The sequence below is a fragment of the Nothobranchius furzeri genome, chromosome 9 (assembly GCF_043380555.1).
Source record: "Nothobranchius furzeri strain GRZ-AD chromosome 9, NfurGRZ-RIMD1, whole genome shotgun sequence".
Taxonomy (NCBI): Eukaryota; Metazoa; Chordata; class Actinopteri; order Cyprinodontiformes; family Nothobranchiidae; genus Nothobranchius; species Nothobranchius furzeri.
Genome location: NC_091749.1, coordinates 36,543,038 through 36,555,042, shown reverse-complemented (window position 1 = coordinate 36,555,042; position 12,005 = coordinate 36,543,038). Strand labels below are relative to the sequence as shown.

General features: G+C 45.7%; 1 protein-coding gene across 2 annotated transcripts; it reads left to right on the top strand.

The window, feature by feature from the left end:
• Positions 1 to 951: 951 nt before the first annotated feature.
• Positions 952 to 11,724, top strand: LOC107381149 (ephrin-B2a). 2 transcript variants are annotated; one of them, XM_015952704.3, is made up of 5 exons: positions 952 to 1,314; positions 1,788 to 2,071; positions 2,911 to 3,003; positions 10,744 to 10,851; positions 10,936 to 11,724. In XM_015952704.3, the coding sequence occupies exons 1-5, from the start codon at positions 1,208 to 1,210 to the stop codon at positions 11,340 to 11,342; spliced, it is 999 nt and encodes a 332-aa protein (XP_015808190.3). In that variant the 5' UTR covers positions 952 to 1,207; the 3' UTR covers positions 11,343 to 11,724. The 2 variants fall into 2 exon arrangements, with proteins under 2 accessions (XP_015808190.3, XP_054588401.2); XM_054732426.2 differs by having other exon boundaries at positions 953 to 1,097.
• Positions 11,725 to 12,005: the final 281 nt, after the last annotated feature.

The window sequence follows — 12,005 nt, the reverse complement described above, 5'->3', positions numbered from 1 at the left end:
TTAATCTTGAAATTGTCATTGTGATTCTTGCAAATTTCTGTTATAATGTATTTACCACTGTCCATTTTGCATTATAGAATAGAATAGAATAGAATGTTATTAATCCCACGGCGGTGAAATTCACTTGCAGGACATACACGTAGAGAAAAGGAAATAGAAAAATAATAAGATTACAGGTAAACAGACAACAGCAGTAAGCTATTGTTGTAACCTTCAACCACTAAAAACAACAAATAAAAGGAAAATTGGATTTCCAGAACCCATACTGAATATTGTGTTGCACTTATGTTATTGTATAACAGGATAATGCCAGTAACAGTTAAACTATACGTTTTAGTTGCATCTGGCTGTTTTATAATGCAATTAAAACACTTTGGTTTTGCTCTCCTAGCCTTTAGGTCTATCCTGCCAGTAAACTCTAGCCTATCAAACTGAGATTTTTCAGAATCACATTTACATAGAAGTACCATTTTTAATATATTTATTTTTATTTGCTACCTTTGCTACAACATTCTATTCTCTTATTTAAACCATCTTGTTTGTCAGCTTAATAATGCTTTCCTTGAAAATGACATTCATGCATGTTCTAAATGTCACTTGATTACAAAAACACAGAGCTGATCATTTGTGGTTATTTTGTTTTTGATGAAGCAGATTTTGGTTAATAAATATGATTTGTGTGTTATAAAAATAGCGTTGTGAAATAAATATTAAAAGCAGCTCGGATCCAATCCAAAAGGAGGGAAATGCTATTTCAGTGGCGGGATTGACAATTATAATTTTAATTTATACAGAAACAACAAAAACAATAACCACATAAATAATGAAATAAAAAACGATAGTAACTGAATTTTTGGTGATAAAAATGTTGACAACAAGCGGGAGTGAAACCTGAATGAAGTGAGCATGTTCTCTCCCACTCACGAGGTTGTTTAGTGGGCGGGTCGGTCAGTCAGCTGATGACTACAACACCTCAACCTCCGTCCTCGCTGCGCGCATTCCGCCACATGAACCATTTTCTAGCCAATTACGCGCAATGTGGAAGGCTTCACTCGACTACAAGAGGCAGACTTGTGACTTGGTGGGATTCTTCTCAGGTACGTGTCCTCCGCGCTCACCTGGATCCACCGGAAACATGCAGAGGAAACAGAATTTGGGCTTTTCTCGCGTCCTTTCATGATACCGAGCCTGCCGTTGGTTTCCCGTGATGGGGAGAAGCGCGCGGAGCTGCGGTGCCGTGATCCTCCTGGCCGTCGTTTGCTCCTGTCGTGCAGCCACGCTGGAGTCGGTCCACTGGAGCAGCTCCAATGCAAAGTAAGGAGATCAAACAAATCTCTGATCTGAGGAGAAGAATGATCTTCCAGTGCCTTCACCTAACTGATACAGTTCAAAAGATGCTATCATGTAATCTGCAAATCAATATGTAAATTATTCTGCAGCCTCAGGTGGATTTTCTGCAAGGATTTGTTTCCTGCATGTTGGACATGTCTCAAACCGAGTTCCTGAACTGGTTTTTGTTTTTGAAAGTCCCTCACGAGTCTTTTCATTTGGCAAACTTTTCTGCTGCTCCGTTGTCCACCCCTTCTGAACTTCAACATGTGTCTGACTCATAATTACTGATTCATACTTGGTCGACTTTAAATGAGTTGAAAGAGGGTCTTCTGCTGTTGATGTTAAAAGTTAAAAACACTCCTGTATGATGTATTAATTCAAGGGAAATGGTTTTATAATGATGCCCTGCTTTTGCACATGTTAAAAGCTGTTTTAACTTCCTGTCTCTCACACAGATTTGCTCCTGGCCAGGGGCAGGTCCTCTACCCTCAGATAGGGGACAAGATGGACATTGTGTGTCCCAAGACTGATGCCTCATCCAGCAGGACAGAGGAGTTCTACAAAGTCTACCTGGTGTCCAAAAGTAAGATGGAGAGCTGCGGTGTGGACAAGATGGACACGCCCCTGCTGAGCTGTGATAAACCTGACCAGGATGTAAAGTTCACCTTCAAGTTTCAGGAGTTCAGCCCCAACCTGTGGGGCCTGGAGTTCCTCAAAGGGAGGGACTATTACATCACGTGTGAGTTAGTGAAACCACTGGCTGCACATATGCATGTGTTGTTGCATATAAATGTGTCTCAACTAAAAAAAAAACACACACACAGCTGGTTCCTACAGGTGGATTTTGAATCAGTGCAAGTGTTTCCTTTTATCAAATGCCTTTTTTCTGGGTAAAATGAGGCCCTTATCCTCAGCTCCTTCTCACTTTGTCAGTTTGAGTGAGAATCAAACAAAAAGAAGAAGAAGAAAAACTTGGCCTCGTTATATTGGACCGCTGTCGGTTAAACCAGCATCTTAGTGGCAAGTGATGCATGAGATAGAGAGCAAGTCCGTCCGCGGCGGAGCCTCGCCCACCTCGCCACGCTCTGACAGCACACTTTGCTCTGGCAGGCCAGTGTGATTCCAAGAGCTTACATGCCCCAAATCACACAAGGCTTTTACAGCATCAGGCAGATTTGATGGGAGCTTTCATTCCAACGTGGCTTGTAGCCTGTGAAATGTTATCTGACCTAAATGCTGCTAACAAGTCTGCGTGTGTGTGAGTGACAGGGGTGAATCAGAGTTCCTGGTGCGTTGATCCCACTCCTTTCCTCTTTTTTTCCTTCTTCTTCTTTCAATGAACATCCAGTTTCTGCTACGAGAGTGGGTTTTTAAAAATGAATGTAGTATGTTTTATTCATTTCATATGTTACATATTCCGAGGCTGTGTGAAGAGCTGGAAATCGTTAATTCAGCTGGATTAGTTTGCAGTTTATTAGCTGCACCTATGGGGGCATGAGTTTGTGCAACGTATGGTGAAGTTTTGTCATCTAATAAATGTGTTTTCATTTTTTTTTGTCTGATCCATCTCATGATCAGCCACTTCTACCGGCTCTCTGAAGGGGCTGGATAACACCAGTGGAGGGGTTTGCAGGACCAAATCCATGAAGCTGGTGCTGAGAGTCGGCCAAAGTAAGCAGTGTGTTTGTTTTTGGAAAAGCTGCAGGATGAACACACACACACACACACACACACACACACACACACACACACACACACACACACACAACCAAAGGAACAATGTTTCATTCAGAATTGGAATGCAATAATATCATCTCTCTTTGAATTAAGTTGTCCTTTAATCTGATTATGTCCTTCTATTCTGGAGAGTCATGAATGACTATTTTAAATCCTTTATTCAAACCAGCAGCTTATCACCTTCAGTATTATCGTGCATGAGATCATTTGAATTTACAGTCGATAAACCCCCATATTAACTCCAGAATAGTTAACATTTCAGTTTAATATTTTGTCAACATAAAAGCTTAATAAAATACTCCTATAACTTACTTTCATCAAAGATTATAAAGAAATATTCACCCAGAAACATTCATGTATTCATTTATATGCTGCAACAAGAACTTTAATGTTCTCACTAAATCCATATAATCAGATATTAAACACATGCAGCCTTTCTGTATGTTTTCACATCACACGCTCAGTTTTTTTTACCAAAGAAATGTGAAGTGTTATTTGAATAAATAATTCATTTATCCTGCATCTGAGATGAAAAATAAGCATTTCGTGCTTTCTCCGGCTGATCGTAGCTGAAGATGAAGCAGCTTATTTCTTGCCGTGTTTACGAGTATTAGTGGTGTAAACAAACCTCTTAAAGCCAGAGAAAATCTTAATAACTCCGCTGAGTTATTAAGTTAAGTTATTAAGTTTGGACCAGTTTGGAAGTTGCTGACAGTTGTAACAGATTTGGATTAACAGATTGTCCTTGTAAAACTGAGATGTGCTCTGAGGAGACGCATGTTAGGGTCGGTGGTGATGAGTTAATGACCACGCACTGAAGCGACGCTGAAAAAGTCAGTAAAGTCAGCTAATTTTGGAACATGTTGAGATGTTTACTAAAGTGTGCTGTCTTTACCAGACTAAAGAAAAAACATTTCAGCTTGTTTAGTGTTTACTTTGTAATGTCCAGTAATGGTCAGTTTTTAAGTACAGTTTGACCCTTCTGGTCGACATGGAGACAAGAGTCTGCATGTGTTGCTTTTAATCTGCCTGCCTTCATCCTATCAGCTAGGGTTCAGAGCCTCTCTGCAGCTCTGAACACATGATAACATATTGTCAACAATGATGTTCCCTCCTCAAGGCCTCAAGCTTCCCTTATCGTCCTACAGGATTCTTCATGCCTCTGAATAAAGTGAACCATCACAACTCAGATTAGTTGCTAAATCAAATAATGAATTCTTAAATATAATGTGAACATTTAAAACTTATAAGTTAAATTTATTGTCACTTATAATAATTATAATATAAATGAAATGCTTTCATTAATCTGTGCTTGAATGACTGAAGTTTGAAATGAATGTTATGATTACATTGATTTTTTAGATGGATCAGTAATGTGATAGGACAAGGCCATCACCATCTACACTCACACAAGGACAAAGTAAAGTTAAGTCAAACACATGGCACATAGATATTTCTTTACCCCAGATCTGTCACACCCTGTCTAGTCTCCCCGTTCTGTTTAGTCATGTGTCCATGTTAATTGCTCCCACCTGCCTCTCGTTTCCCAATCACCCAAGCTCCCAGCCCTCTAGTATTTAAACCCCTTCAGTTTTGTGTCTCGTGTTGGATTAGTGTTTCTATGTCTAGCGTGTTCTATATTAAAGCCTATGTAAACCGTTCCTGTCTGTCTGCCTACCTGCCTTCTTCACCCGCGTTTGGATCCTTTCCTCCGCTCACCTCGCCCACATTCCGTGACAGAATGATCCAACCCTGTAAAGGATCCAGCGGGGAGATTCTCCCCTGGGAGTGCCTGCGCCAGTTCCTCTCCTTGGACAACCGGCCGGCTTCTCCTCCTCCGGCTTCGCCTCGCCGCAGACGCCGTCACCGACCTTCAGCCTCGGTGATCCTCTCCACCCTCCCGGAGCCAGATGAGAGGTTGGACCGGGAGACGCTTCCAGATTGCACCAGCTATGTGGGCACCAGACTGGCTGTGTGCTTGCCCGGAGCTGGCCCACGGCGTGGGGAAGGATGCTGGGCTCCACCGCAATCCTGTGTCCCAGGACAGAGCCGCGAGCTCGCCGCTGCCCTGGCTCGGCGCACCTGCTTGGACCCGCCCCCAGTCAGACCAGCAGTCTTGTCTCCAGTCCAATCCGCGCCTCCGTCATCTGCAGGCAGAGGAACAATGCCCACAGCCCAGCTGACAGAGCTCGCAGGTCTCCAGGCGGAGCTTGGCCGGATCTGTCAGCTCATCAGCCTCCAGGAGTCCCACCTGGACACCCTATCCTCCCCGATTCAACCAGGAGAGGGTTTCAGTCCAGCCAGCAGCTCCCTCATCTCAGAGCCAGAGGAGCGAGCCTGCAATCCACCCAGCAGAGCTTGCCGGTCTCCGAGCTGAGCTGGCCCAACTCCATCAGAGCCTCAGTCTCCAGGAGCTCCAACTGGACACTCTATCCTCCCTCCTCTCCCAGTTTCCAGCACCACCAGTTCAGTCACATCCTGTTTCAGCGGTGGTCCCGGTGGATGCACCACATCCTGTTCCCGTGGTGGTCCCGGAAGTCGCACCGCATCCTGTTCCAGCGGTGGTCCCAGTGGACGCACCACATCCAGTTCCCGTGATGGTCCCGGAGGTCACACCGCATCTGGTCCAGCCCGTCCAAGCGGTTCCATCTGTAGCAACTCCTCCTCCACTCAAGAAGCTGACAGTTCCGGCCCAGAAGCTGACGGTTCCGGCCCAGAAGTCGACGGTCCAGAAGTCGATGGTCCCGAAGCCGACTATCCAGAAGTCGACGCTCCCGGACCAGAAGTCGACGCCCCCGGACCAAAAGTTGATGCCTCCGGTCCAGAAGTTGACGATCCAGAAGTTGACGGTCCAGAAGTCGATGGACCAGAAGTCGACGCCTCCAGACCAGGAATCGACACCCCCGGACCAGAAGTCGACGCCTCCGGACCAGGAATCGACACCCCGGACCAGAAGTCGATGGAGGTCGACGCCCCCCAGTCCTGAAGTCGACGCCTCGTCCAGTCCTGTGGCCGACGCCTCGTCCAGTCCTGTGGCCGACGCCTCTTCCAGTCCTGTGGTCAACGCCTCTTCCAGTCCTGTGGTCGACGCCTCTTCCAGTCCTGTGGTCGACGCCTCTTCCAGTCCTGTGGTCGACGCCTCTTCCAGCCCTGTGGTCGACGCCTCTTCCAGCCCTGTGGTCGACGCCTCTTCTAGCTCTGTGGTCGATGCCTCTTCCAGCCCTGTGGTCGATGCCTCCTCGTGTTCTGAAATCGACGCCTCCTCGTGTTTTGAAGTCGATGCCTCCTCGTGTTCTGAAGTCGACGCCTCTTCATGTTCTGGAGTCGACGCCTCCTCGTGTTCTGAAGTCGACGCCTCATCGTGTTCTGAAGTCTACTCCTCATCCACTCCAGGGGTCAGCACCTCATCCACTCTGGAGGTTGGCGCCTCATCAACTCTGGAGGTCGGCGCCTCATCCACTCCAGAGGTCGATGCCTCATCCACTCCAGAGGTCGACGCCTCATCCACTCCAGAGGTCGACGCCTCATCCACTCCAGAGGTCGACGCCTCATCCACTCCAGAGGACGATGCCTCATCCACTCCAGAGGTCGACGCTCTCTCCAGTCCAGAGGTCGAAGCTCTTTCCAGTCCAGAGGTCGACGCTCTCTCCAGTCCAGAGGTCGACGCTCTCTCCAGTCCAGAGGTCGACGCTCTCTCCAGTCCAGAGGTCGACGCTCTCTCCAGTCCAGAGGTCGACGCTCTCTCCAGTCCAGAGGTCGACGCTCTCTCCAGTCCAGAGGTCGATGCTCTCTCCAGTCCAGAGGTCGACGCTCTTTCCTGTCCAGAGGTCGACGCTCCCTCGTGTCCAGAGGTCGACGTCCCCTCCAGTCCAATGTCTCCGCCGTCTCCGTTCCAGTGGTCGATGCCGTCTCCTGTCCCATGGTCGACGCCGTCTCCTGTCCCGTGGTCGACGTCGTCTCCTGTCCCGTGGTCGACGCCGTCTCCAGTCCCGTGGTAGACGCCGTTTCCAGTCCCGTGGTCGACGCCGTCTCCAGTCCCATGGTCGACGCCTTTTCCAGTCCAGTGGTCGATGCCGCCGCCTCCAGCCCAGAGGCCTACGACGCCGCCTCCAGCCCAGAGGCCGACGCCGCCACCTCCAGTCCAGAAGCCGACGACGCCGCCTCCAGTCCAGAAGTCAAGGACATCTCCTCTGGCGTCTCTGCCTCCGGTCATCGCCAGTCCTGCCCTCATCAGGTGTGGGCCCCCAAGAGTCCATCCTCGTCTCCTCCTCTGTCCCAGACGCAGGCCTCCTAGAGCTCGTCGTCACCTCCTCCTCTTCCCCAGACGCAGGCCCCCAAGAGCCCGTCGTCACCGCCTCCTCTGCCACAGACGCAGGCCCCCAAGAGCCCGTTGTCACCGCCTCCTCTGCCACAGATGCAGGCCCCCAAGAGCCTGTAGTCGCCTCCTCCTCTGCCACAGACGCAGGTCCCCAAGAGCCCGTTGTCGCCTCCTCTGCCCCAGGCGCAGGCCCCCGGACTCTACTGGTCCCTGCCTCCTCTTCATCGGGCCGCCGGTCCCTCTCGGCCCTCCCTCCGGGTCCCCCTCCTCCTGCCCTGATCTATGTTCCTGTGGGCGTCTGAAATCCGCCCTTTGAGGAGGAGGGGGGGGGGGGGGGGGTACTGTCACACCCTGTCTTGTCTCCCTGTGCTGTTTAGTCATGTGTCCATGTTAATTGCTCCCACCTGCCTCTCATTTCCCAATCACCCAAGCTCCCAGCCCTCTTGTATCTAAACCTCTTCAGTTTTGTGTCTTGTGTTGGATTAGTGTTTCTATGTCTAGCGTGTTCTATATTAAAGCCTTTGTAAACCGTTCCTGTCTGTCTGCCTACCTGCATTCTTCACCCATGTTTGGATCCTTGCCTCCGCTCACCTCGCCCACACGCCATGACAAGATCAGAGCATCCGGTATCTGAAAGAAGGCGTTTTCTGAGGTTGTCTTGGTAATATTCTTCAACATGTCAACCTCTGGTTGGTCACACAAATCATAACATGAGAATATTAAAACATAATCACTCTGGTGATTCAGCAGTTGCAGTTCCAGTTCCAGCTCTCATCACTCAGCAATCAGTTCTAGAGGAAGCTACGGAAACGGCCGTCCGTAGCAAAGTCTCTTTATCTAAGAAGCAGCCTTGACACGCCATCAAGGTCGTTGCAAAGCTGACACAGCAAACAGTTCCTGCAGAACAAAGCTGATTTTGTTCCGACTCCTTAAGAGTCTAGACGCAAACCGTTCCATCCAACCTGTGTGCCTGGCGACATCTCTGGACTGGAGAAGTCGGCGCTGTGGTCAATCTACTGGACCTGGGTGCTCAGAGGTCATCCGACCTCGATGACCTACAGATCAGTGAAGAGGGACTCCGAAGGGTGCGGTAGAACACAAAGTGATTACGTCTTATGCTTTTTGATAAGAATTAACTTCATAGCTTAACACAAACCAAATTATTTTACACCCAGAACTCAGCTTTCCTAGATACGGAAGTTCTGATAACATCGCATTCACACATAGGCACCATATACCACATCTACTCCATCTAGATTCATCCATCACAGTAAATATTAGTTAACTTGTCATGTTTTAATTGTTTGGGAAATAATTTCTTACTTTTACGAACCTGACTCTTTCCTTAAATCAAAACGAAGTGTTTACAATCCCTGAATAAAACAAAGAAACATAGAATCTTCTGATAAACACACAAAGACCAAGTAGGTTGATATTCTATATTTATATGGAGTATCACAGCCTATTGGTCAAATGTAGAGGTAATATATATATTTTGAGCTCTTAAAGCACTCAATTTACCAAATCCTACAACTTGGAGTTCATTAAATAGATCTTTTTGGTTGTGAAGATGCTCACAGCCACATTATATGCTTGTTTCATACAGCTGTGTTTTGATTTTATCCTTACTTTCCAATTAACCCTTTAAAATAAACACACATCATTTTTGTTTGGTCTATTTCTAGGTTTCTAAGAGCTACCTCTTCAACAGGATTTGTACATTCGTCCAAAAACCTTCCATATAAGATATTCTCTACCTGGTGGAGATTCGAAGCATTGCAGGTGGCATTTGCCAATTTAATTTATTATTTTTTTATTGTTAAATATTTACACAGTAAAATATAATAATTTAGTTGTTTTATTACCATTAGCCAAATGATTGGTAACTTTTAAAGCTGCTTAGACAAGCTAGGTTTTGAACGTAAACACGGTCAACTCACCCCTCCCCTTGAGTATCTTCCTTGAGTTTTGTGCCGGAACCGGACACCCGCATTTCATGAGGAAACAAGATGGTGCTAAACACCAGTCACTGTTTTATACATCCAAACTTATTTTTATGTCTTTGACTTCAAATGGTGTTTTTCTTTTTGGGACTCAGGTAGTTTGTCCTAAAGTTGAAGTGGTAGCAGCCGACTGTTTCTCCTGTTCTCATATTATTGATGTGAGAATGGGAGAACCTCTCACACCAGTGGTGCTCTGTTGCTAAATGTGAGTGTGTAATTAATGGAGGACTCAGGGAAGCATAAAAGTGCAGGAGTTCGGCGAGACTGACAACCGGATGGTCCAATAGTTGCTTTCGGTCTGCAACGTGTTAATGGCAGAAGTTTTGGGACAAATGCAGGAGAACCACTTCATTCAAAATTTTCATTTTGTATTTAAATCTGTTAAATTATTGAGGCATGAAAAAAATAGTTTTCCAAATTTGCCATTGTAGATTTAAATGAAATTTGCTGAAGCTTTAGCTAAAGGTGTGCTTCTGAGATTATGTTAGCAGTGCTAACACCTTTTAGCATTAGGCTGCTAATAGTATGTCTGTTAATATTCTGTTGCCTCTTTTTAAATAGGAAAATAATGGGATGACCAAAAGGAGTGCTTAAAAATAAACCATATACTTAAAAAAATAAAGTAAGGTCATTATTATAAACACATCTGTGATGTGTGTTAATAACAATTACAGATTAAGTTGTTTATTGGTCATTTTGGCCACATAAACACTGCAGTCAGATCCTAAACCTAACCCTGAAATCCATCTGTCCTGACTTAGTCAGTTTGTGGCTAAAACATATGAACTCAGACCAAGTAATCTACTTCATTCTGGTTCCTCCGTTTAATTTAATCTAATGTGGTTCCCTTTGGCTTCATTTTGACTTAAAAAAATGTCTAGAAGACTTGACACAATGATGTCAAAATAAAAACTTTATGAGCCTTCTGAGGAAGAAAAACTTCCCATGCTAGTCGTTTTTCAAAACTTGACCACAAATTTTTCCAATATTTTGTAGTAATATTAATAATAACTTGGTGAAATCCTAGAAGCCCATTCTGCGATACCTTTTGTGAAACTAAGTAAAGAAAATGATAATTTTTCCAGTCAAAAAAGAACGATAGAGAAAGTCCCAGTTGTGACTCACCACAGAAGTTCTGTGACTCCACAGTTATAGAGATGTGTGTCTCTGCTTCCTTTGAACCTAAATCTGCATGTTTCTTCCCTTTAACTGTGAAGCTGATGTGAAACTGACTAATTACAGGAGTGACATCACTGTCTGTCTGTTTTTGACTCATTGCTTGACTTTAGGCCCCATGCACAGTGACGTTAATGCTCTCTTGCTAATACCCATGTGTTGTGCTTTATATTCCAGACTCTTCTGATCCACTTTCAACACTTAAGGAGTCTCCTACCAGATTCCCACACACACCACCCAAGTCTAAGTCCAAGGACTCATCCATGAAAGAAAAGAATATCAAAAGTAAAAGTGCCACCAAATAAAATCAGGAAAATTGGAACGGATAATTGAACTAATCGCATGTTCGTGTGTGTTTTTCTGTTTCAGACGCGGGCTCAGGAGCTGGACTAACAAAACCCGATGACAGCTCTGATTCGGGACTCTTCGTGTGGGTCATCTCCAGCTGCGTGATTGTCGTTTTGGTCATCATAACTCTCCTGGTAGTGCTGTGGAGGTGCCATCAGCGCCGCAGCGTGCCTGAACTGCAGCAGCAGCAGCAGCAGCAGCAGCAGCCCACCGCCGTGTCTCTTAACACTTTGGCTGTGCCGAAGCGAGACAGCATCAGCAGTGACAACATTGGCTCAGACCGCAGCGATGCTGTCTTCCCACTACGGTCTTCTGAAAGCATGATCTGCCATCACTATGAGCGTGTGAGTGGTGAATACGGGGCTCCTGTGTATATAGTTCAGGAGATAATGCCTCAGAGTCCTACCAACATCTACTACAAAGTCTAATATTTGCTCCTCGGATCGCACTTACTTTTCCTAAAACGATTGCTGTTGCATACGAGACACACCTTCCACGGCTTTGTCTGTACAGTGTGAAGTGTTTTGGCAGTTAACGTGTGAGAGGGTTTTCACAACTATCTAAGATGTGTGACTACAGGTTTTGCTAAGTTTATTTATGAGAAACGACTCTTTTTCAGTCACCTTATGCCAGCTACTAATATTCAGATGTGTGGATTTAATTTAAACTAACTCATGGTGGAAGATGAAATTCATCCAAATATTTATTGATTTGTCCGCCGCTGTTCGGTGTAAACTTGTCTGAACTGCCGTGAAGTGAAATGAAAACAAGGATTCTGTGACTTTTGTTGAAATAAAACGGGGATCCAAAGCCTGCCGAATCATTTCCATTCTGGCTCAAGAGTTTAAATGACTGCAGTGACCTTGTTTCAGAGTAAAAACCGTTGTATTTAACTGTAAATCTGTTTCTGTGAGACAATGAGGAAAACAATGGAACAGAAGGTGGTGAGATAAGTTTGAATAAGAAAAGAAATTACAGGACATCCCCTCAGATTTACTCAGCAGCTCGGTGTCTGCTGGACTTGAGCAGCAACGCTGCATGTGTTTTATTACTAAGACCTGACAGAAACGTACTTGAAGGGGTATTCAGAC

What these genes read in the sequence shown, in the direction of transcription:
- LOC107381149 (XM_015952704.3), top strand. Translation starts at nt 1,208, where the DNA reads ATGGGGAGAAGCGCGCGGAGCTGCGGTGCCGTGATCCTCCTGGCCGTC. An exon ending in TGGAGCAGCTCCAATGCAAA is followed by an intron (nt 1,315 to 1,787) that starts GTAAGGAGATCA and finishes TCTCTCACACAG; the next exon opens with ATTTGCTCCTGGCCAGGGGC. An exon ending in GAAAGAAAAGAATATCAAAA is followed by an intron (nt 10,852 to 10,935) that starts GTAAAAGTGCCA and finishes TTTCTGTTTCAG; the next exon opens with ACGCGGGCTCAGGAGCTGGA.